The sequence below is a fragment of the Montipora foliosa genome, chromosome 4 (genome assembly GCF_036669935.1).
Source record: "Montipora foliosa isolate CH-2021 chromosome 4, ASM3666993v2, whole genome shotgun sequence".
Taxonomy (NCBI): Eukaryota; Metazoa; Cnidaria; class Anthozoa; order Scleractinia; family Acroporidae; genus Montipora; species Montipora foliosa.
The window spans coordinates 24,239,468-24,265,598 of NC_090872.1; the positions used below are offsets into that span (position 1 = coordinate 24,239,468).

A 26,131-nucleotide genomic window follows, 5' to 3' on the forward strand; every position below is an offset into this window, starting at 1 on the left:
TTTTCATGTCACAAATTTTGTTGGTGATAGCAATGTTTTTAATTCTCGATAGACACTTCCCAAAACGTCCTTGTGCTCTTCCTTAAAACTGTGCATCATTATTTATTTACTTTTGCATCGATAGTTGTTTTGCATAAGGCAGGCCAACAAAATCTGTACCTTACTTAGTTCGCAATTTTGAGGTCACCCATCCAAATACTAACCCTGCCGGACAGGTGTTAACTTCAGGGACTATTTGTGTTGGAAAGCTGTCAGACGCTCAGAGTGCACGCTCAACTTGTGGTGAAAAATAAGTTGTAAGGGAACTTGAAAATGATCAACATGTCAGCCTTGAAGCCAATGTTTCTCGATTCCCATTTATTTTCTTGAATCTTTCTGGGTTTAGTATTTTACTAGTAACTGCATGTCTTCTCAGGGGGCTATTTACCAAAGACATCTACCATGGCACTATAATGATTTATGATACCAAAACAATATCATGTACTATCAGAGCTTCATGTTATGCCCTCCAAAACAAAAAGCAGCTCAGTTGACAGTTATGGAATGAAGCCCTGTGTCAAGTTACTGCACTACCACACATACACAATGCATACCTATTTTTATCTTTGCTTTTTGCACAAAGTCATGTGCACAAAACATGTTTAGCCTAAACAATGAACCAGCTGTATGTTGGGTGTCTTAAACTCATCCCACAGTAAATATTGGTCTCCATTTTTATGCAAACTGTGTGCGAAAACCAAGGTACACGTACAGTAGGTCTGAAATTCTTTATATATTAATTTTCAAAATACAAGGGATACGACACAACAAACCAGGGTCCGGTTGTTCGAAAGCGGATTAATTTAATCCAGGATTATTGTAAACTTTTACTTCATGTTTTCGACATTTTGGTGAAATTTTCTTTCACTTTTCAAGATTGACTTCTTCTAATGTAAAGTTTTGCCGAATATCAATGTTGAACAGCATTTGGGAGTAGAGAAATAAACTCCTCAGTTAATTTTTAATCTGGGATTAGTGTTAATGGGCTTTTGAACAACTGGGCCCAGAAGTCATTTTTTATTTAATTTTTTGCGTAAGAAATAAGATAGGTTTTCTTCATAAATCATTCTCAAATTAAATAACAATAAATTATTACATTGTAGCATTCTTATCTCCCAAAATCTTCTGACCACACCCTTCAAAGTACACTCTGGGGAAAGTTGGAGTTACAATAATTTATGTACTGTATAGTTGTTTTGTGGATTTGCTGTTGTCAGGAGTATCTTGAAACTCCCTAATCCCTGCATTCTGCAATAGCTTGGCTCTCTGCTTTACTTCGTCTGATACTACTTCTGGACACAGAGTGAACACAATGAGCTCAAACAGAACCTAAAACACAGAAAATGTATGTCAGTCATTAATTAAAGTATTATAATGATAATGATAGTTAATAATAATAATAATGATGATGATGATGATGATGATAATCATAATGATGATGATAATAATAATAATAATAATAATAATAATAATAATAATAATGATGATGATGATATCGGACTCAAATAATAATAATCTTGAAAGCTTTGTCTTGACAAAATCACCACCTAACCCTAACCACCAGAACAGAAGCTGTCTTGAGGCCAAAGCACTCGTTTGATACCCCAAACAAGTGGGCCTGTTTGCGGACCATTGGACATGATTTCTGAAAGATCACCAGCCTAATTATAAAGTGTTGTTCTTAAACCTGCTGAAATTTCTCTGCAACCCTCTTTAGGGTACCAGGAATAATATTTATTATCACATGGCCCGTACGGCCCCACGCGATTTCATTGTAAAACTATTGGGAAAATCCCCATATGAGGGCAGTACGTGAGCAGGGCCGGGAAAAGCCGTACGGCCCTGCTAGGAACACGTACTGCTCTGTGCGATGCGATTTTAGAACATTTCGTCGCTTTTAAACATCCAAGTTATTTACAGCCAGAAAAGCAAATGCAAACAACTCATTAGATAAACTGTCTGTGTAAATTTTTGTTACTTATTTTGTCCAAACTTCAAATTCTGAGTGCTCATGAATAGTGCAAAGAGCCCATATGATAAAATGCTTATTGACTGAGTTTAGTACAGGCCGGACAGGAAAATAATTATTTGGCCCTTGTTCTTGGCACACAGACCTGGCTGCGCTAGTCCGGCCCTCCCACTCAGTCAATAAGTACATGTTACGTTAAACCAAAATTAATTTTACAAACATTAATCTAAAATACAGGCTGGTGGGTATAAGTGACAGTTTCTCCTTTTTACTGGGCAGGAATAAGGGTCAACTTGTCTTCTGATAACCCAAACAAGTGACCCTGTTTGCAGCCTCATGTACATGTCAAAGTTTTTAGTTTCAAGTTATGTAAAACTAACACCTTTAGTGCAACTATATAGTTCTTAGTAATGAATAAAAAAAATTGGGGGGGGGGGGGGGGGGGTTTCCAGTTATCACAGAGACATTTTTTTTGTTGTCTAGAGTAAAGTTAAAATAGCTTGACACTGCCCCTTTATGTAAAAGTCAAAATTATTGTTTGGAACTCTCACATAGAAAAGGTGTTTTGTAACTCTTATGTCTTGGAATGCTTCAAAGACCTGAAAAATATTAAGAGAAGAGGCAAAAATTAGCCATTTCTGAGTTGAGTTACCAGTAACCAGTTTCTGTTTCAAAGCCAATCCAAGTGTGAATTATTTGTATTTTCTATCTGAATGAGCTTCTAGTCTTGAGTGCAAGTATTGGATTTGAGTCAGTGACTTGAAGCAAACATGTTGTACCGCTGGTCGACTTAGTTTATAAATTTTCTGTTTAAAATTTATGCACCAATGATACTTTTGGAGACGTGGCACATTTATTGTTGAAAAAGGAGACAACGCCTTTCGAAGAGAGTTGTTCTAAATTTTGACGGTCATAGAAAACCATAATTTGCAAGAAAGATTATAAATACCTATTTGGAAAAAAGAAGACATATTATGTTTGGGACCGGAGACGGCTGTTGGAGAAAAAGACGCGAGACTCCTTCAGTAAAACTTCGTTAATATGCTTTCAAAGATTTTTCACACCAAAACTCTCTTATATTTGTGTTTCTATATGTGTGTGTTTCTATGTTTTTGTACGATGCAGATTCTCCTTAACCATTATGTACGTTATAGTTATTGTTAGCAGCCCGCCACAAATTTCTCCCCCCTCAGTTTATTACTGAAGATGGCTTATGATGGGTTCTTGTGATTTCAAAATGTTATCTTTGAATGTAAGAGGATTGAGCAACTTTAAAAAACGACGTTCAATATTTGCATGGTGTAGAAAACAAAATGCAAATATAATTTTTCTTCAAGAAACGCATTCCACGCGCGATACTGAGAAACAATGGAAAGCTGAATGGGGCGCACCATTAGAGCTCGCCCATGGGAGCAGTAATGCAAGAGGTGTTGCGATACTATTACGAAACGGCTTTGATTGCAAAATTAAACAAAACTATGTTGATCCCGCCGGTAGATATATTGGTATTCAAGCACAAATTAATGACGAAAACTATTATTTATTCAATGTTTACGGTCCAAACAACGATAATCAAGCGGCCCAATTTTATGACCATCTGCTTGCCATCCTAAAAAAAGAAGACCTCGCTTATGAGGATAGAATAATTATTGGAGGGGACTTCAATTGTCCTATGAATCCGACGTTGGATAAACAAGGAGGGATAATGATGACGAGAAAGAAAATTGTTGAACGTATTGAAGAAATCCAAATGACATTCAATTTGCATGACATCTGGAGGGTTAAAAACCCAAAGAAAAAAAGTTTTACATGGTCCCAAAAGTCTCCCTTTATCTTCTGCAGATTAGATTATTGGCTCATTTCAGACACACTTCAGGACCTGATTAAAAATGTAGACATTATAGCAGCCATTAAAACGGATCATTCAGCAATTGTACTTCATTTACAGGGAGTTGAGGAGACTAAGAAAGGGCCGGGTTTCTGGAAAATGAATACATCACTCCTGTCAGATGAAAAGTTCATTGAATTAATGAAAACGAATCTGGAAATTTGGAAAGAAGAAGGGAAAGAATTTTCAGATATGAGAGTTGCTTGGGATTGGATTAAATATAATGTTCGTCTTTTTTCGATGCAATACTCAAAAGAGCTAGCAAGAACTAAGAGAGAGAAAGAAGAAAGTCTGCAGAAGAAACTTCAAGCTGCACAGATACAATTTCAACAAAATCAGTGCGAAGAATTTGAAAAGATTCTGGACGAGTGTAAAATTGAAATAGAAAAATTTTATGACGAGAAAGCCAATGGATTAATTGTGCGTTCAAGGGCGAGATGGCATGAACATGGGGAAAAGAGTACTAAGTATTTTTTAAGTTTGGAGAGAAGAAATCATACAAGGAAACACATAAGGAAACTTTGTCTAAGTGGAGTTATCACTACCAATTATGAAAAAATTTTACACTCGTCTTCACAATATTATAAAAATTTATATAGTAGGAAAATTAATACGGTGCAACACGGTATGTTGGAACACTTTCTTGGTCAAGATAGTATACCAAAATTACCTGAGGAAGAAAGCCTAAGTTGTGAAGGTCGAATAACTATTGAAGAATGTGTCAAAGCACTGGATACTTTTGAAAACGGAAAGACTCCTGGGAATGATGGTATACCTACCGAGTTTTACAAAACTTTTTGGAGTTGTATAGGTGAGCTCATGACAGATGTCTTTAACTACTCTTTTGACTCAGGAGAAATGTCAAATTCACAAAAACAGGCAATTATCACATTAATTGATAAAAAAGATAAAGATCGAACGTATTTGGAAAACTGGAGACCTATTTCTTTAGTCAATGCTGACTCCAAACTGGCTTCTAAGGTCATTTCTAATAGAATCAAGAAGGCTCTTCCTCGAATAATCCATTACAATCAATCTGGTTTTATCAAGGGTAGATTCATTGGTGAGGTGGCTCGCTCGATTCTAGATATTATCGACCATACTGAATCGCTTAAGTTATCAGGTATTCTGCTGTTCATAGATTTTGAAAAAGCCTTTGACTCTATTGAATGGGATTTTCTTTATCAATCACTAGAGGCCTTCAATTTTGGCCCAACCCTGATAAGATGGATTAAAACCTTCTATAATAATGTCTCGAGCTGTGTGATAAACAATGGGTTATTTTCTGAGCAGTTCAAGTTGGAAAGGGGTGTAAGGCAAGGCGACCCTTTGTCACCTTATTTATTTGTTGTGGCAATTGAAATTTTGGCTTTATCTCTTAGATCCAATGAACACATTGAAGGCATAAAAATTGGTAATGATGAAATTAAAACACTCTTATATGCTGATGATATGACTGCTACTCTGGCGAACACATCCTCTGTAGAAATTTTTATGGAAACTCTGAACAATTTCGAAAAATGTTCTGGTTTAAAACTGAATATTTCAAAAACTAAAGCGATGTGGATTGGAGCAAGTAAACATTCATTAGAGAAACCTTTGGGCCTTGAGTGGTGCACTGGAGTTAAAACGCTAGGAATTCATTTTTCGTGTGATCAAGGCCAAATTATAAAACAAAATTTCCACGAACGATTAAGTGACATTCAAAAAACGATTAATTTATGGAGTTTAAGGGGTTTGTCCTTATTTGGCAAAGTGACCATTGTAAAATCTTTCCTTATACCAAAGCTACTACATGTTTCCACAATACTGGAAACTCCACAGGAAGTTATTAAACAAATGGAGAGGATGCTATATAAATTTTTGTGGAAAGGTCCAGATAAAGTGACCAGACTCTCCGTTATTAACTCGCTGAAGAACGGTGGCCTGAATCTTACGGATCTTGAAACCCAAATTAAAGCGTTAAGGCTTTCTTGGATTCCTAGGGTTCTTGATGAGCGGGTAGGTCCATGGAAATCATATTTTGTATTTCATTTGGAAAAATATGGAGGGTCTCTGCTCTTAAAATGTAATTATGATGTAAGGGATCTTAATTTACACTTAAATAGTTTTTATCAGCAGTTGCTTAGCTGGTGGGCAGACTTTAGAAATGCTTTTGCTGATATTAACTATGCCCAATATGTAATTTGGAATAATAAAGACATAAGAATTGATAACAAACCTATTTTCTATAAAAAGTATGTAGACTGCGGAATTGTTTATTTAAACGATCTATTATTTAGTTTGGATAATATACGTTCTTTTGAATATCTAAAGGATACAGGGCTTGTCTCTAATTTTTTGACATGGTCTGCTCTACGTTTGTCTGTGCCTAAGGACAAGCTCTCTTCTTTCCCAAAGGTGAAATTTGATCCCATGACTTTTAAATGTAAAAGTGTTGAATTCGACACTTACTCTGCTAAGTCAAAAAAGTTCTACTCTCTGCTGGTTGCTAATAAAGCAAAATATCCGAATGGTTTCAAGGCTCTATCAGCGGATTTAGAGCTTTCAAACCCGCTGCAGGAAGTGTTCTCAATCCCATACAACGCTGCAGGTGAAACTTATGTCTGGTCTTTTCAGCATAAATTATTAAATAACATCCTGTTTACCAATTCCAAATTATTCAAAATTGGGTTAATTGAGACAGACCATTGCTCCTTTTGTACAATTTACAAAGAAGACTTGTACCATCTATTTTATGGCTGCTCCTATTCGCGCGCCTTTTGGAAGAGATTCTGTAATTGGTGGACTAATCTTCAGGGTGAAAATTTGAGTTTATCTCTAAAAGACGTCTTAGTTGGCTTTTTAAATAGAAATGATCTACTTAATTATCTGATAATTCTTGGTAAACTATGTATATGGGAGTGTAGAAGAAACAAATCACTTCCAAAGTTTTATCTGTTTCTACACAAAGTAGAGGCTAAGCAGGAGACCGAAAAACTTATTGCTTCAAAAAATAAGAAGCTCCAAGATTTTTGGAAAAGATGGGAACCATTATTATGATATATATATATTTCAAGTTTTCAAACCCGATACAGTCTCTCTGTGATACTACGTGGAGAAAGTTTTGTGGCTGGCTCATTAAAATCCGTATTAGTTATTTATTTATTTATTTATTTATTATTATTTTTTTTTTTGTTATTTAATTAACTCTAGCTCTAAAACCTAATTTGAAGTATTTGCATCGTGTTTGTGATGTGTTGTGTTATCTACCTCTCTAAAATTGTAACCGCTTTGCCTTGTGTAAATAGTGTAAGTATTATATAGAAAGTAGAATAAGCTAATTAATTGATCATATTGTAAGTAGTGTATGTATTATATAGTATGTAAGGTTAGATAATTACAAAATGGAATTTCAGTAGTGTGTTACATCGTCCGTACTTGTAATTAGGGGTAGTTTCGTGAGTATTGTATCGTAATAACTAAGTGTTGTAAAAAAATAAAATAAAATAAAATAAAATCATGGTGAAAAAAAAAAAAAAAAAAAAAAACAAAAGTCGCAACGTAGTGCACATTCAAAAAAAAAAAAAAAAAAAAAAAAAAAAGATTATATTACTTGTACATGTAAGCTCCAAGTCCAGGGTCCCTACTTTAGAGGCCAAATTTTCTTCAAGTGTGAGGCCTCTGAACAGAATACATGCATGCACGTGGACTCTTACTCCAATCTACCTCTCTACTGATGCAAATTGCACTATCAGGGCCTGGTTGTTCAAAAGCTGATTAACGCTAACCCCAGATTAAAAATTCACCGAGGAGTTAATTTCTCTACTCCTAAATGCTGTTCAACGCTGATATTCTGCAAAAATTTACATTAGAAGAAGTCAATCTTGAAAAACAAAAATAAGCAAAAGAAACTTTCACCAAAAAGCTAAAAACATGAGACAAAAGTTTACGCTAATCCTGGATTAAGCTAATCGGCTTTCGAACAACCAGGCCCAGAGTATCACGCACTCTGACCTTATGAAAAAGCTAGCCTGCAAGCAAAATCTTGGAGAGCTTGCTCGTAGGCTATAGGAAAGCTATAACAGTGTCAAACTATTAATTTTGGTTCAAAATTTTGAGTTTTTCATACCTTTATGGTTCCAAGTTTACTGTTTCTCTTGCCTACAAGGTTGTGAAGAATTTCTGAAAATTTACAAATTGAAACAAAACCTTTTTATTGAAAACAATCATCCACATGGTTGGGTCTTTGTTCATGGTCATCTTCTGCATGTTTTTACTTTTGAAGGTTAGTCATGGAATTATGTCTATATTTGATTGATAATTCGAGAGAAAGAACATTTTTTGTGCAAACTTTAGATTCCAGGAAATGTCCTTGATGTCTCATTTTCAAGAAAATAGATTTTGAGCCTCCTCAGATTAAAAAAAAATCCTGGAATTGAGTCTTACCTGGGATATTCTTCAGAAGTTTCTGTCTTGCTTTCCTGCTAGTTTTAAGTTTTTCCTGCAAAAACAATACTTCAATATTCATATAGTCTAAAAAATTCATGAAAATTACTCAGTTCTGATTGGCTTAAAACGAGTTGCTTCTGATCTCATGAAACACTGGGCAGGTGAACATTACAAAATACTTCGTAAATATTTCTTCACACGTATCAAAGTTTACAGATGAAATACAGTGTACTTTTGAACGATGACAAAATTTAAATATTAAAGTGTAATTTGTTTCAACCAATCAGTTGAATGAACGTCACGGAAAATTAAAGATCATGCTGTCAAAAATTCCACTTGTTCTGCCTTCCTTTTGTTCATGTACATGTATAATATTACTAAGTAACCACAAGATTTCTTGTTTAGTTTGGTTTAATAAGCACTTGTTAATTTCAGACTATAAATTGCACTTGCTGAGTTTAGTTACTCTGAGAAAATTACTTCACTTGTCCTTATTTGCATTCAAAATCATGAGATAACCTTTAAGTAACTGTTAATACCAAGCCTAAAAACAACAACTGTTACAATTATAACGAATTAAGATTAATAACCCTGACCTGAAGGCCCCATAGGACGGATGCCATAACCCTGACAGAGTTGCTGCCACTTACCAAAGGTGCCACCCCTCACACTGTTAGGCAGGGGGGTCCATTTCCCCACAAGAAACTGAGGCTCTAGCCTGTCCTACCCCAGTGCCTTAACATATAGTGTACAGTAAATAATTTACTACATGTATTATTGATGAAGGCAAGCAATAAAATTCACATACCGAGTCAGAGGGCTGTGCAGCGGGTTTTGCTAATTCCCCTCCTGGCCACATGGAGTCGCGAAACAAGTGAATGTAGTACATCACCATTGATTCAGACACCAACCACTCCACCATGCCATGAATTTCTCTGACAGAAAGGTTACATGACTGACTTTCAATAAGCTCAATCACTGATCAGTCACTATGTTTAACCCTTTTAATGCCAGTGGTCAAAAGTTTATAGATTTTACTGTCTAACACCAGACGATTTTATTTGTCAATGGGAGGCCCTTCAGGCCTTAAAGGGTTTATTAGTCACCAAGCTTTAAAGCCAAATGACAAAGTTACACACTAGTGCGAAGAAAGTGTATGCACAGTATGCACTATCAACAAGTATGTTGACAAACATGTTCCCTGACCATGGTCAGAGTTTTTCTCTGTCCTTGTATGGACCAATTTCCATTGTATTAAGATTTATGCTCACACTCCAGTTGATCAAAGCCCTATTAAGCTTTTCCTGGATTGCGGGAAACTTCAATTGCAGTCTATTTTCCGATCAGATTTACATGTAGAGTTTCTCCAAGATTTGTAGCCTCCAAAATTGACTAGATTATTTTGCTTTCCTTCAGCATAAAATTACAAGCAAGGGTAAGTTAGACTCTTTTAAAGGGCAAAATTCAAGCCTAGACCCTGATGGATAACTTGAGATTAAATATACGAGCACTCATAAATACATTCTAATAGATGTCTCTGTTGCAATACGAGTGCTACATGACCAATGCTCGAAAAATGTACCCCTTCATTACTTGACATACATCAATACCATGATGCCAACTCTCATACGTACATACTAATTATTAGTAATAATATGCATCAGCCAGTGTATTATAAACGTGTCCATTAACACCCAAAAAGCAGATGAGCAAGGTGTAATAAACTGTTACTGAGCCAATTAGAAAGTCATTGACAAGTCTTAGACTTACTTGTTTATAGTTCCTCCAAATGTTGCTTGCACAAATGCAATTAAAGTTCTTCTCAACCACTTGAACACTAAAAAATAATGACAACTATTAGTTTACATAATTATACTTATAATTAATTTGCATCAATTATCTACGGCCTTACATGATGTACTGTAGTTCTGCTTTATGAGAAAGAACAGAAGACATAAATTATTTTAACAAGATATACATTCAATATAATTTATGGTCTCTTCTAGGGGTCAAAAAATCTTGAGTAGAGCCCAGATTGATCTCCTTTAGGGGTTTAATTCAACATTTCTGATGAACATCCCCCCCATACCAGGCATAAAGAGGAAACACACCTCCTTTCAGCTCAAATATTTCCCCAATCAAGCCATAAAACGGCTCTGCAATTGAATCTTTCCGCAAGGCACTGTGAAATAACAAGGCAAAGATTGTGAATAATGCATGAGGATGTTTCTGCATGTACTGCCTAAAGTAAGGGTTTGACATAGTTAATGCTGTTACAATAAAAACAATCACTCCATAAATTTAAAATCCACAACCCTTGACAAAATTTAATTAACGGGGCTATGTCAAGTTATTATTTATGGTGTTTTAAGAGGGGAAATCTTTAGTTAATCATGAGTTTAAAACTTCAAAATGGTAATGCGGAATTCCTTTACTGATAAAATTATTGTTACATCACAAACAAGACACTTCTGAGCAAAACCGACCTTTATCCACGCAATTTGCCATAAACTTCATTCATTCAATCAGTGTTTTAGCCCATCGAATCTTTCCAGATCCATCAGGACAGGAATCACTCAATATTGCCGGTTCACGGCATCTGTAAATAGTCGGTCCTTCTCAATGTTTTGAGTCATTGAAACCTGGTGAATTAGTGGACGAACTTTCTGGTAGAAACCACTAAAATATTATGTTGGGCCAACCTTTTTTCAAGATTACCCAAATGCAATCTGTTTCAATCTTGTCCATTTGTGTCCATCCATGCTTCTATTTCCTTTTGCTGTATTTATTACTTTTAAGGTTTTTCAACAGTTTTAAGTGATTTTTGCAATGTTTCATTTTACTTTTTGGGCATTTTGGGCGTCATGAATTACTGTAACATCATTTTGAGTGACAGCTAGTCCCTTTGATCGAAACATGCAAGCACTTATCTAAAACAGGCTATATGTGTGTTGCACATGAAAATGAAATAAGATGAATGTTCAAAGACTCGTGATGATGAGTTTCATCGGCTTAAATTAGTTGGGGTCCACATTGACTGGAGGGAATGTGGGGAGGGGGCAAAGTTATGAGATGGCAGCTAAAAGAGAGTCATGCATGTAGAGGAGCGCCCAAATGTAATTCATCTAGGATTGTAGGTTGAAAAAAATTGCTGTTAACTTTATTAAATCCATTGCATTATTAATTTATTTGGAACATTTTATTTGCAGATAAATGCTATTTAATGAAGTTGACAGCAAAGACCCGCAGTGTCTTGACTTGCACCTGGTTAATCAAAAATTGTAAATGTATATGTGCGCTTAGTTGACCGCTCCCTACTTGGGCTTTTCATGATCAACCGGCTCAACGGGATCGGACTGAATGCACGAGAAGGCGGCCCCAGAGCTGCCGCCATACGATCCATGTGTGATCTCGGAGCACCGCAAACCCAGCCAGAAGTAATTGACTGGGAGTTGATTTTGAAAGAAACAAAAAAAGAGCTGTAGCGATCAGCAGCATAATTTTGTCATGAGCCATCTTCTGGCGAGCTCATGACAAATATCATCTTGCATTCAGTTGGCTTGTTTCCCCCCTCTACTCCCTATTTTCACGGTCAGTGTAGTGAGCACTTGGATGCCTGGCACGAGGAGTTATGAATTGTTGTAGCCTGCATAGCAAGCGTTTCCATTGACCGAAAAAAATGAAACTGTCCCCCCCCCCACCTCCCCCATTTTCCATGCAACAAAAAGATCAAAAATCCTGTTCCCAGGAGAAACACTTGGTATGCAGGACAGGCTCAGTCATGGGGATTTTCTTAGCTTCCATAAAGGTCCTAGAGAGTTTGCTGAAAAGAGAGTACCAGTAATACATGTATGAAAAGTGCACTTCCAGGAATCCAACAGATTTTCCTTCCTCTAATTTCTTAGCTTTTCTTGTGACACCATTCAAGAGAAAATCAAAGCAAACATTTACACATAACTCACTGGTGAGTTTTCCAAATGCCAGGGAATTACCAGACATGGGAGTGAAAGTACTTTGTCAGAACAATGCCAGGAACACATTCTCTGCCCATTGTGACAATAATTATTTATGCAGTTGTTTTTGTCAATATTTCTGAGTAATTACAGTACTGTACCTGTCATCCTGATCGAGCCCTGTTTCCTGAGAAAAAATTTTAAAAAATTAGTGATGCATTATGCTTTGTAAACGCAGCTTAGCAAATCCATATGCAGACCCATAAAATTGTGCATGAATCATCATGACTACCCTGTTTAAGACTACGGTTCAATGCCATTAACCCTTTCTCTCCCATTAAAGACCTGCACTTACAGATTATTTTTACCCTACATCTAATGCTTGACCATGACTTGTTACTCATCAATGGGTATCTCCTAAGCGGTGCAAGATCTCCTAAGGGGTTAAACATCCTATCATCTCAACACACCTTTCCACTTTATACATCCTCTGAAATCATCCTAAATACATTGTGTTGTTTTTAGAACCTTTTCATTGAAATTTCACGATTTTATTGGCTTCATCCCATTGTTACTATTTTTCACATTACCGATAGCCTTTTTGTATTAATTTTAACTATTATAAATTCAGCTTCCATTGCTTTGTATTTTACATAACTGAGTACAGCAGAAGTTTCTGTCGAAACATGTTTTATAAACTCAAAGGTTTTGTCGCTTTTTAAAAATATGAAAGAAAAGATTAATGATTGATGTTCCATACCTCATCAGCCTCTTCAGCAGAAATGAGGTCAAACGGCAAGCTTAAATGGTAGAAAAATACTGAATGTCAAAAAACAGGGGCCTGATTCTTGAAAGTCCCATACGTTTACGGGCCATTGTCGGGTGTCACAGTTCCCTCTGTATCTCAAGAAAGGAGAGGATTTAAGTCATCAAACTCAACAGTCGCTATGCTTTTTGTTACCTTGAACACAATGTTAAAAGATCAGCTTTCCACAAGAGGCAGTTGGCAAGTTCACAAATGGCTTTTCAGGCCTGAAAAGTTTTCAGGACTTTTGAAAAACGGGCCCCAGGTCACAATTAAAACAAAAAGCACAAAAATAATTAATTGGTAGAATAAGTCTACAAAAAAAAAAATATCATTCCAGGGCATTTTTTTCCCTTACCTTTTTAAGACCGACAAGAGAGAAAACCCTTTCTTGGTTGGTTCACTAAAATCAAAGAAAAAATTAATAGAAAGCTGTTACCTAGCAAGGCAGTCAACCATTTGTGGATAACAGCACATTACGCAAGGAAGCCATCATTGCCAGCAGTATTATGTTTAGTGTGACAGCATTGTGATTGCACTGTCTGGAGAACACCCTTGACACATACACTGTAAATTGGTGTCCAGTGGGTGACAAATTCTTGACACAAGTACTTTTTTTGCATTTTTTAATTTTTTACAGCATTCAAATAGATATTATTTGATACTTCATAAATAATTTTGAAAACACCACCATAGATCTTTAATACACAAATCATTATCTACAATAACATGTACCTTTGCTTCTTCAGATGCTCAGGACTTGGACTAAGAAACGAATACAGCTCTTCACTCAAGCGCAGCTTTTCATCTACAAGCAATGTCTGACAAGAAAGAAATCAATAATTATAATAATTACGATACTATAATAGAAAAATGCCCAGATATAGACTACATACATGTAAATTTATTTATTAATTGTAAGAAAAATTAGTAATCATACAGACTGCAGACTGGGTGCCAAAGGCTGAACATTCTCCTCTATTTTTAGAAAATCACAAGGGCACTATCTTTTGTTATCTCCTACCTGTACATATTTACATGTGAACTATGAGGATTATTAAAACAGCTATTTGCAATATTATTGACTCCTCCTCTTATAATATACTGTAACAACATTATGCTGTTAATTTATGTTAACGCATAATTATGTAGTTATACATGTACCAATTAATGATTGTTACCTGTAGATATTCTTCTAAAGCCTTTCGTGATCTTTCAAGGAAATCATTGTCAATTGACTTGTACCACTTTTTTGATGGCACGGGCAGTTCACGAGTCAACCAAGCGCAACACTGCAAAAAGTAAACACCTTGATATCTAAACAATACGTTTAATTATATTTAATCTTAATTTTTATGCGGGTCAATAATGGTAGGTGCTGTAAGAGTTGCGACAGACAAGGAGAGAAATCAGTTTATTTTCCTCAGTGGAAAGGGGATCATCATACACTGTATACAGCTGTAGCATGGATTGTAAACTAACCCCTAGAATGGAAGAGACTAAAAGCAAGCAAGTTAACAAGAAAATCAATGCTAAAATACACCAGTCCACAGTGCCAAATTTCCCAAATACATGTAACTCTGACCAATACTGTGTTTCCATAGGAACTTCTGTATTGTCTCTATAACCTTTATCATGTATTTGCTCTTGAGATACTAACAGTACACTTCCTTCAGTAGCCAAGACTAGGCTGATTTAGCAACAGAACGGGAACATCAGTGGCGATGTTGCGCGCAGCAAAACTACCAAGGAGAATTTAGAATAGAAAAGAAAAGAGTGGAAGTCTATTCTATTCTGAATTCTCATTGGTGTTTTTTCTGCGCGTGCCGTCGCCACTGACATTCCCATTCTGTTGCTAACTCAGCCTACTGTCGAGTTTGGGGGGAAGTGTCAACCAAGGCACAATAACATGGTACTGTTGGGTGAAAACTACATGGCAAAAAAAGGTACAAATGAGGTAGGTAAAAAGGGGAATCCTTGGATAAAATAAGAGATAAAGAAAAACAATACAGTAAAGAAAGGCAAAAACTTACACAAGTGGTAAGTACTCCAAACCGGCAAGAACCTTCCAATAGATAGCTTACGGTTAAGCGAAAACTCTGAGTGAATGCACGAGGTATTAAAACGAGCGGGCCATGGGGAAGACTATGAAAAACCGAAAATTGGTCCCAGGGGACCTAACAAACACAATGATATTACACAAATCCTGCATATAGAACCATAACAAAGACACAAAGTTGGTAGTGACTTTCGTCAGCACCCAAAGCTTTATTTAAAAAAAAAAATCATAATTAATAATTTAATAGACAATGATGAAGTACCTCTTTCAGCTTGATATGAAGAGTCTCAAAATCTTTGAACTTGCGGGTGACAACCCAGCCTTCAGAATTGTTAGCCACATCCCCGTCTGTCGTTTTTGCCCCCTTACTCTCTGCTGTACTGTGAACCACAACTGCAAACACTGGGGCTGATCTTTCACCATCTGGGTTCCACTGACATGAGACAAAAAATAATATAAAATTGAGTTGATCTTAAAATGTATGGATATACAGCGCTCTCACACAAGGCTCCTTGACTGTGGAACACCCTGCCAGACAATATTAGGCTAGTGGAACACCTAAAAACAAAGTCTAAACTAAAAATCCATCTCTTTAATTAGGAATTTGTAGTTTTCGCTTTCATTGACTTTTACTAGACTAAGTTTCATTCCATTATCCAATTGAATTAATTTATATTTATAGCACTATTATTGTAAAGCGCCGCTGGATCTTTGAGAAGCATTGCGCTATATAAGCCATGTATTATTATTATTATTATTATTATTATTATTATTATTATTATTATTATTACTATTACTATTACAATTATTAATAATTTTAGGCCAGCAGGACCACAAAAAAGAGACCAAAGCAAACTAAATGATGATGATAATGAAAATAATAATAATAATCATTATCATCATCATCATAATACTTGTTCAAAATGCTAAAACGTCAAAAAAAAAAATAAATAATAAATAATAATAATAATAATATTAATGACGATAGCCAACAAAATGTCATATCATACCTCTACACTGGGAATCTCTACATTCCATTTTCCCAAATTTTTGCACCATTGATCTTGAAACAACAACAACAACAAAATAAGATCAGAAAAAGGGAAAAAAAGGAAATAATTAACATTAATTTGTACCAGGCAATAATACATCAATCACGAAATGCGAAATTGAAGCAGACTTTCACCACAGTTTTAGATGCTTGATGTCCCTTTCATGTACTAAGGGTTTTGGGTTTGACAGTATTTTGGCTTTCTACATGTACCTTAGATCTATGATCACAGGGTGGAGTGACTACTGTATTTTGGGGGTGAGGGGTGACGGGTGTAAAAACTGAAACAACCCAAAACATTACAAAAATGCTAACCAAAAATGCCTAAACATTATCTGAAGCATAATATTATTGTTCAGGCCTAAGGTTAGTATTTTTGTAAAGGTTTGGGTTGTTTCAGCTATAATTGTACCCTTGACCCGCTACTGCCACCTTCTTCACCCCTCACCATTGAAATACACATGTCGACATGCCGTCAACATGCAGAGGGACATGTTTGACGTTTTATTTTCCTTTGGCCCATTGAGTACTGAACTACCCCCCCATCGATCGTCTGGCTTTAGAAATTGGAAGAACATGCAAGGGGTCGACACTTTACCTGTTCTTTCCACATGAAATTCTAGTTGCATTCGCTCAGTTTTCACTTTCTCAATTTCCTGCTCTAACTGTTCCATTTCCTACAAAAAAAAAAATCCATTAGAGCAAAATCTTCAATTATTGTTGCATAAAATAATTTTGTTTTTCCTCTGTACTGAGGAATTACATGTATACCGTAATGGACAAAGAAAATCACTGAAGATAAGACTGATAGTGATGATTTCTTTTGTACATAGGCTATTGTAGTTAGTATAATATACCACCTGAACTTCAGCTCCATAACTTCTCCTAACAACTTCGAGTTGTTGTGTCTGTGGAAAGCACAAAATACACATGATTATTAAATTAATAATAGCAGAGCTCTGCAGTGCGCAGAGACCATGGGTTCATTAAGAAAACAACTATGGTAACCCATCTGTTCGAGAAAATTGGGTTTTGGTCACTGTACGACTGTATGAACGTCCACTCCTCCATGTGCGCCAAGGCATGGGCTCAAGTTTAACGCTTATCGAGGTGACCATATTCCTCCCCCCCTCCCCCAAAACCAAACATGGTGGTTCAAGGGTCAACTGAAAAAAAAAACTTTTATTACCTTTGAAGCAAGTTTTTTATCCAGAATCTCCAGTTTATTCACAATAGCATCACTTCTCTCCTCGACTGAGCTTGGTTTCTTTCCTAATGAATAACATGCTACTCATTCAATTGACAAAAATAATACTCGCGTTGGGTACATGCACCTTACAATTTCCTCAAATTCTTCCTAGAATTACTGGCATGGTTCACTGATCCAAAAGAACAGAAAAAGGTGATTACATTTCCATTCACATGGCATCTGACAGGATGCTATCAAGAAGATCCGCATAGAAATATTACAACATCTTGAGGTAAAAATTATCGGGAAAAATGTTCGATGTTTTGACCGAACTTTGGTCATTATCAAGCTTAAAAGTGAAGATAAAATTTTGCATACATATAAATATAAAACTAAGAAGTAAAAGTATGTAAAGTATGAGGATGTACAAAAGGGGGTGTTAAAAACACGCAAGAATAAAAAAGGAATAAAACTCTTTCGCATGAATTGAGTCTGACTGTACATTGAGGCTTGGTCTCAGTTCATTAATTAAAAACATTTCATAAATGAGACAGTCAAACTTGCTCTTGCACCTTTTTAAGATGGTAAAATTCCTCATAAGGTCATTGGGCACATAGGAATGTTCCACACGGAAATGCTTTCCAATGGAGGAAGACACATTCTTGTGCTCATCAACGCGTTAATACAAATGCCGCCGTGTGTAACCAACATAACCTGCATCACACAGGTCACATTTAATCCCTTGTTTATCTATTTAAATGTGACCTGTGTGATGCAGGTTATGTTGGTTACACACGGCGCATTTTTCCCGATAATTTTTACCTCAATTTGTTTTTAAAAGTCTTTACAACATCTTACCGATGCATGCTTGATATCAGTGAGAAAGTACATGTAGCTGCTTACCATCTTAACAAGCATAAACTCCATTGACTATTTTAAAAACACTACTTTCCTCAACATGAACAAAATAAGTTTGCAGGTGGTTTTTAACTTTCCATGCATTCAATGCATCTTTTGGCACTTCCCACTAAGCCTGGACACTAGCTTTGTTCTTACTGTACAATGGTTTTCTAGTGGACCAATGGGCAATTAATTTTTTCTATTGGAGGAGAAGCATAAAGTAAAATGATATTTTTACAAATCAGCAAATAAAGTGCTTTCAGAAAAGAAACTGCATTTGATACATGTACTTAATAAACAAGAAAACTGGATGGTCGATTTGCTGTCATAATAAGGATGATTTTTTTATCAGAGAGGTACCCGTATAGAAGAAAAAGGATCGCCGCTTGGCAGTTAATATAACAGCAAAATTATAATGATATAGCCAGACAAGTACCCTAGGTTGTATTCACATGGTCAAAAGCCACTTATTATTTTTGTTCAAGCTGCTACAATGTACAGTAGGTTGATGTCCAATGCACTGGAGAGGCTTAATTATTATTAATTAAATAAATTAAGATTTTTGTCGAAATTTCCACAAAATCCAGAATATTTTCCTCATAACATGGATGAATTTTTCTGAAATTCTTCTCTGCATCCTATCAGAAGCCCAGCACTTTGTTGTGTAGAATGTACAGCTCGATGCATTAAATTCATCTAACCTAACTTCGGAGTTCCATCACTTTCATCCCCCTCTTTCTGCAAGTCAAGTTAAGAATTATTGTCATAAACTCCACATTAATAAACCATAAAAAGGTACATTGATTATCTGCTTCACATTGCCACTGAATAAATGTGTCAGTGAAGCAAGCCTCCATCCACCAGATCTAACTTCCTAACATCAGCTGAGGGTTTTTTTAATTTATCAAGAGGCAACAATGGCTCACTTGAAAGAACAGTCGCCTAGTTTCACAAATGTTGTCAGCATCATGTTCCCAATAGGATTTCCAAAGGATAATTTTACTTGTTGCCCTTGCTCTAGGAGGTTTTATTTGGGTTCTCTGGTATTCCTCTCCACTCAAAAAAATAAATTTCTTTTCTTTTTGAATCATATGCCCTATTGGTGCATCAGTAGTAAATTGATTTGACAAAGTGATCATCAACTTTAATGTCATCATCATCATCATCGTTAAACCGCAGACCAGGGCCCAGTTGTTCAAACGATGGATAGTGCTATCTGCCGGATAAATCACTATCCATTGGATAAGTCATAGCGAAACCAATTGCGCTATCCAATGGATAGTGATTTATCCAGTGGATAGCGCTATCCACCTTTCGAACAAATGGGGCCAGATGGCCAAGTTATAAAATCGGACTACTGATGATGATGATGATGATGATGATGATGATATCTTAAAAAAATTAATGGCATATTACATCATCATCTGTGGTATCTGCATCCTCATTCCAGTTGAATTCCATATCGTCATCATCTCTGTTTTGAGCACGCAAATCATCCATTTCTGCCTCAGACTGGCAAACAAACATGGAATATTCACCGCTCAACACAAACTTGCGATAAAATTTCTCCTCCAAGCTGTTGAAGACCTTTTTCTGTGCATCAAAGAAAGCTTGTAGGCCATGTGTTCCATTCAGATACTGTTCCATTCCTCGGATGAGTGTAGTGTCCAACTTAACAGATTTGTCTGAAGATGGTGCAACATAGACTTGATAAATTTCTTGTGCACTCTTGTCAAGCTCGGTGTGTTTGACCAGCTTGAGATTCTCAACTGCCATCCAGAAACTACAAAAAACATAGCAGAATGTAATTACATGTATGGTAAATCAGGACTATGGAAACCACCCCTCTTGTGGCACCAAGCAACAACCTTTAGGCTCTTGGCCTCATTGTGGCTGCACTTGCATTTCTCCTTGTTAGCCAGTGAGCGACAAAAGGTCACAGTACACTGTACATGTACATCTAGTCAGCTGTAAATACATGTACACTGCGGTACCAGGATTTGCCATCTCTGAGCTGGAGCACAAACTTACCACCTCAATAGAACCTTCAACCAGATGAATATTTTTAGCTACATCCCTGATTATCCTTGTTCCTTTTGCATTGTCTCTGGTTCAGCACAATGATGCCTTACATGAAGGTGGTGGCTACTCCAGAGGCACAACCTGTATACCTATATACATGATTGTACTTCTCTGTCCCAGAACACCTCCCTGATGCCACCAACCTGGAACTGGGTAACAGCCTTGCTTGATTTAATGTAGTTGTTACCGGTTGGTTGAACTTGCTTTCAGGAGAAATGATTTCATGATTGTGTCTGGTATTCATTATCAAAAATAAAGACAAAGAAATTACAAATCAACCTCCAGCTGTAAAATCACTTTGACTTAAGATCACAATCATAGCTGGGTTGCCAGGACTTGCTTATAGCCATTGCAGAGGTCTCACCTACAAGTAGGGACTGGCTGCCAAGGGTGGAAGCTCCTGTGTATCAAAGGAATCCAAACCCTACTCAATGATTTGGCTGTTACTGGTAATTCCCTAATAATTATTTTATAATCTCTCACCTAAGCATATTTTTGCTCCCGGTTTTATTCTGCAGAAACAACATGAAGAAACTCCTGGCCAAGCTATTCTCCATGACTTCATTAAAACTCAGTACTTTGGACTTAGTTTTGCCGGATTTTTGAGATGGCTTGAGCTTCTCTTGCCTGGCTTGCTTCATTTCTGCAGCCCCATGGTTGGTGTAATCTGGACCACCGAGAAGTTTGATGCGTCGTTCACACTGGGATTTGGCAACAGTACATTGGTTGATGTAGCGTTTGAGATTGCGAGCTCTTAGCCGAGCATCCTTCTTGACTGCTTTGCCTTGTTTGTCATCCTGTCCAAACTGGTCAATTCCTTTTAAATTATTAATGGTGGTAGCCTGCATAATTTCTGCAATGACGTGATACCTTAAAAAAAATTAATGAGAAATAATAAAAAAATATTTGTATTAACAAAAACTTGAGGATTAGAAAAAAAGAGAAAAAGGAAAACATAAGTTGATAGCAGCTTTTTAAAATAAAATACAAACCTTTCACAACACGAGTGAAGCTAGGATTGCTTTCACAGTGGTTTCATTAACCCATTAGGGACCTTAAGACCTACGACGGCGACTTTAACAAAAACATCACCTCCAAATATCACTTTGTCTTATCATAATTCTTTCGTGGTTGTTCTATCTCGTTCACTTCTTACAATTTGGGTGAAGTATCGTAAAAATAATTAATACGAGCAGTTACAAAGTCAATATAGAGAATGAAAGATTCTCTGCTGCATGCTCACGTTGTCGTTAAAACCTCAAATTTGGTAATTTCACGTCGTCCTTATGCAGAGTACCGTAAGAATCTGTCCTAAAATCCGTGCTGCAAGTGCAGCACGATTATTTATGCCCTTTTAACCAGTCAGTGATATCATTGTTTTGCGCAGTTGTTGTTGCTGTCGCCGTCGTAAAATCTTAAGCTCCCTATTGACCCCTTGGAGAGGGACTGGCTAATGCCAGACGATTTTACTCTTCAGTGGGGGTGGTCCATGTGTCAATGGGTTAAGGTTTTAGGAGGTCATCAGAGTTTTTCATATGGGCAGTTTTTCATGTTTAGCAAAAGAAAGTAAGTCGGGATAATGAAAACAACAACACAAAGTCATGTCAACAGCTGGTCAATTTGACTACTGCCTGGCGCTAAATAAATCCATTGCATGATTGCACCCCTTGTAAAATTAATGTAGTTTAAACTATTTCAATGTCGATTTGTTCCTTTCTTTCAGATTACAATAATGAAAATCAAAATTGAACTGGTTTGAAAAATTTTCTACCAAGGAAAAAATTGAATCACAACAAGTCAAGACCCCTTGTGCTTTGGACTCTTTTCCCTGGTCCCTTTTGAGTTGGGATAATCAAGGCTTGATCATATTCCCTGTCATATCAAACCTACATGTATCTTAAATGTCCTTTTATCTTGAGCAGTTCCCTGTTGACTCCCGACAGGCCCAGAAAATTGACCACTGTCATTCAAAACTCCTTCAAATCTCACTTCCCTTGGGAATTTATCAAAAAAACAGGTTCTACTGTACGTGTACAGTATGCTGAGCATGAGTACTCTGTTCATGAAGTGTATTTCTGAAAAAGGAATAATTTACACATTGACTCCTGGTAGTATAATCAACAGATTTTACTCTGTCTAACACCAGATGATTTTACCCGTCAACTGGGCAGGGATGTAGATAGAACCCAGAAGCCGGAAAAAATCGCTGGCTATTCCCAATAAATTTCTGGGTGATCAAGTAACTAATTTGAGTTTTTGGGATTTGTCATCTATTTTATAATTTACGAAAAAAGAAATGTACTACACACTCAAACAGTACTGACGGAGACTGGTTGTAGAAATGTCCCAAAGGTTGATTCATTACAAGGGTACGTAAAACGTGATCCAAGATCTTGTGTGTTTGGTAAAAAGCTCATTGGCTAGCGGTATTTCTACTTCCTGTACGTCAAATAATGTAAACCCGCAGTTCATGTATTTCAACCATATCGTATAAGCTGAAATGTCGGTGACAAGTAGGAGGAAAAGTGATTCTGAGATACTTGGTATAAAGAAATTCTTCAACTCTGCTGAAGCTACTTCATCAAACTCTGGCGGGCCGAGTGAAAATTCAAAGAAAGCGCTATTACTATGGCAGAATTGGCACGAGACACAGAGGGCACATGTTCAAACAAAGAGACATTTTTTTATTAAAACTTAGGCAACAAGAACTTGTGTGGAAACATCACAAATGGCCTTGAATTTAACTCCTAAAATCGAGGAAAATGCATTTATGAGAGTCTAAAATTAATTTCAAAATTTTCAGGGAAGTATGCCCCCAGACCAATCTGGAAGGGACACGCCAGAGGCGTGTCAAACTGGGCCTTCTGCCTGTTAAGTGCATGTTACCATCTTTACAAAATTTTAGCTCCATCCCTGAACTGGGGGAGTCTGAGGAGTTAACAAGGTAATTAGGAGCAATGATGGGGATGGCTCTGGTATTTGCATCCTTTATGATGAATGGCTATGGTAAATGTATTTTTGATTGCACCTGATGTCACGGTGGCCATGTTGGTGGAAAGAACAATAGTGAAAAAGTCTCTTGGGAATTAGACTCTATTATTATGCATACTTGACCTACATTTTTCTATTGTTTTGGCACCAACATGGCCGTCTTATCATGTGAGTGCAATCAAGGAATTTCGTGACACAACAAAATTGATTCTTGAATACCTGATTTGCTTCAAGGCTTCCACAGAGTTTGATCCATTAATCATTTTAATGAAATCTTCGTATGTTTCTGCATAAGCATAACCTTGCTTATGCTGAGCTGTCAGAGCTTCTTTCGCTTCCAAATGGACAAGAAGGGTTTGATTGATGTAGTCCGGATCGCAGATCATGTCAGCGAGAGGCTGAAAAACAGAAAAGGCTAAAATTTCACGTAGAAGATACCGCATGGCTGTACAACGAGAATTCTTGGGAGGCAATAGACAGTAGAGGAGAACTTCAGAGGCCTTACGCAAATAATTGAGTTCGTCTTCTCTGCTCTTGAGGCATGGATGGAGCACGAAAGGCAGTGCATTGTCGGAGAAATTTCGTGTGTCTGCGAGACGAAGCTGCTGGAAGTGCTTGCTAAGGATTTCCACAACATCGTTGGAGAGAAACTTCACGGTATCCACGCCTTTGAGTCTTTCAACAACATTCGATGTAATGATCCAGAGTTCTTCAGTTAATAGATCAACGAAAGCAGTTTCATCTTTCCCTAAATCACGGAACCATGACAGGCAAAAATCGCGAATAAACAAATCAAAAACCTCCTGGATGGTCTTGTCAACCGGCCGAGAGACAAGGGTCTTATGCTTGTAAGGCAAATGGCTTTGGGTCTCAGTCAACCTGGCAAGGTAACGACTCACAGTTTCGACTTTCTTCGAAAGCTTTGGTGTCGGTGGAATTCGCTGCTTTCCGGACAGAAGGTAAAGCATAATGCCGGAGAAAATCCCCAGAACAGCAACGAAACAGTTCCATAAGGCTGAGAAGAGAACTTGAAGAAAGCCGACTTGCCACAGCACAGCGAACAAGAAGACACAACCGCTCACCAGGTAAACTTGCATCCTTCGTATAGTATCAGCTCACGGTGATATAAAAAGACTTAAACACAAACACTGTGAGCCGTCAAGAAAGACTTTAGCCATTTTCAAGGAGGGATTCCCACAATTTGAAACAGCGTACTTTCCCCTTTTCGTGAAAACATTGGATCAGCGCCTGCGTTCACAGCGGCAGTACACAGCTCATCGTGCGCGATGGTACTTTCTTATAGCAAGCCGCTGTTAAAATGTAGTCGTTTTGGTTTCAAAATGGCCGAACAATCGGAAAGAGACACATTTGTCCCTCTCAGAAAAACTGTTAAAAGAAAAGTAGCTAGCGCTGAAAGGGAAGATAACTTGATGAAATCGTACTACCATGAACAGGCAAGTGTCTCTCAGCTCTCTGATGAACAAATTGATGAAATAAGGTGGCAAAATGGGATCGAGATTCAAGGGGAAAACTGCCCCAGACCCATTACAAGTTTCAGAGATTTGAATTTACCTCCAGAACTTCGACAATACTTGGCAGATAATGACTATAGAAGGCCGACATCGATTCAAATGCAAGCTCTGAGTTGTGTAATGAGCGGTAGAGACATCATTGGTTTGGCGGAGACTGGTTCAGGTAAAACGTTGGCTTACACGCTGCCTTTGTGCATGTTCCTGAAAACAAGGCATCCATGTTTACCAGAAGAGGGTCCATTGGCTCTGATATTAACTCCTACAAGAGAGCTTATGAGGCAAGTCTCGGATCACGTGTCAGGATTACTAAACTATATGTCGACCAACCCAAGAGAGATGCCATTACCATTAGCCAGCACTAACAATTTTGGCATCACGCAAAACCAGGACATTCAGATGACTGCCTCAAACAATCTAAACACCACGTACAGTTCTCGAGATAACTACAGTCAAGGCACGCATTGGATGCAAAGCTACCAACCTCAAAGATACAACGTGACCTTTCCAGAAGAGACATCTGTCGCCGTTCGATACCAAGCAACTGGTATTTGCGGTGGCATACCAATCCATCAGCAGGTAAAGCAATTGAAGAGCGGAGTTGACATTGTCATAGCAACACCTGGGCGACTGCTAGACTTGTGTGAACGTGGCGTTCTCAATTTGGACAGTGTATCCTATTTGGTCATTGATGAAGTTGACAAAATGCTTGGTATGGGAATGGAAGAACAATTAAGGAAGATCGTTGGCCTAGCAACTGGCTCTGAAAGAGCCAGGCAAACACTATTGTGGACTGCGACTATGCCAGAATCTTTAGAAAGACTGGCAAGATCGGCAGTGCTTAATCCCATAACAATTCAAGTAGGACCTGCTGGTCTGATTTCCCCAACTATACAACAAAATGTCATGTTTTTGTATCATTGCGAAAAACCGGCAAAACTGCTCCAAGTCCTGCGAAGCACTCCATTTCCGCCTGTAATTGTTTTTACGTCGTCCATTCAGAATGTGGACTATGTCGCCGGGTTACTCAAGGATGAACAGTTCCATGCATCTGGTCTCCATTCAGAAAAATCACAAGATTATCGCTTTAAGCTTGTTAGCGCATTTCGTGATGGCAAAGTTGATGTCTTGGTGGCTACTGACGTCGGTTCACGAGGTCTTGACTTTCCAGAAGTAACGCATGTTGTAAACTATGATTTGCCTGACAGTATAGAAGACTATGTTCATCGATGCGGCCGAACAGGC

At 37.3% G+C, this 26,131-nt stretch overlaps 2 protein-coding genes across 2 annotated transcripts in view; one reads left to right on the forward strand and one right to left on the reverse strand.

The window, feature by feature from the left end:
- Positions 1-344: 344 nt before the first annotated feature.
- On the reverse strand, positions 345-24,599 carry LOC138000380 (sorting nexin-25-like). The gene is made up of 21 exons (XM_068846746.1): positions 23,577-24,599; positions 20,850-21,236; positions 19,701-20,067; positions 18,986-19,022; positions 17,385-17,467; positions 17,056-17,103; positions 16,794-16,872; positions 16,155-16,207; positions 15,407-15,577; positions 14,267-14,377; positions 13,821-13,906; positions 13,444-13,488; positions 13,041-13,080; positions 12,442-12,467; positions 10,439-10,509; positions 10,098-10,164; positions 9,136-9,262; positions 8,325-8,379; positions 8,008-8,060; positions 2,560-2,607; positions 345-1,368 (listed from the first exon to the last, which is right to left on the reverse strand). The coding sequence occupies exons 1-21, from the start codon at positions 24,452-24,454 to the stop codon at positions 1,216-1,218; spliced, it is 2,985 nt and encodes a 994-aa protein (XP_068702847.1). The 5' UTR covers positions 24,455-24,599; the 3' UTR covers positions 345-1,215.
- LOC138000382 (uncharacterized) overlaps positions 24,590-26,131 on the forward strand; it is a 2,836-nt gene continuing 1,294 nt past the window's right edge. Inside the window, exon 1 of the mRNA XM_068846747.1 lies at positions 24,590-26,131. This exon is cut by the window's right edge and continues 1,294 nt beyond it. Coding sequence (XP_068702848.1) covers positions 24,644-26,131 — 1,488 coding nt within the window. The 5' untranslated portion in view covers positions 24,590-24,643.

Excerpts from the sequence above, each read along its gene's own strand:
- LOC138000380 (XM_068846746.1), bottom strand. The coding sequence starts at position 24,454 with ATGCAAGTTTACCTGGTGAGCGGTTGTGTCTTCTTGTTCGCTGTGCTG. Across the intron at positions 17,468-18,985 it reads TGATGGAACTCCGAAGTTAG|GAAAGAAACCAAGCTCAGTC; the intron begins GTTAGATGAATT and ends GTTATTCATTAG. Across the intron at positions 1,369-2,559 it reads TTACAAAACACCTTTTCTAT|GTTCTGTTTGAGCTCATTGT; the intron begins GTGAGAGTTCCA and ends TCTGTGTTTTAG.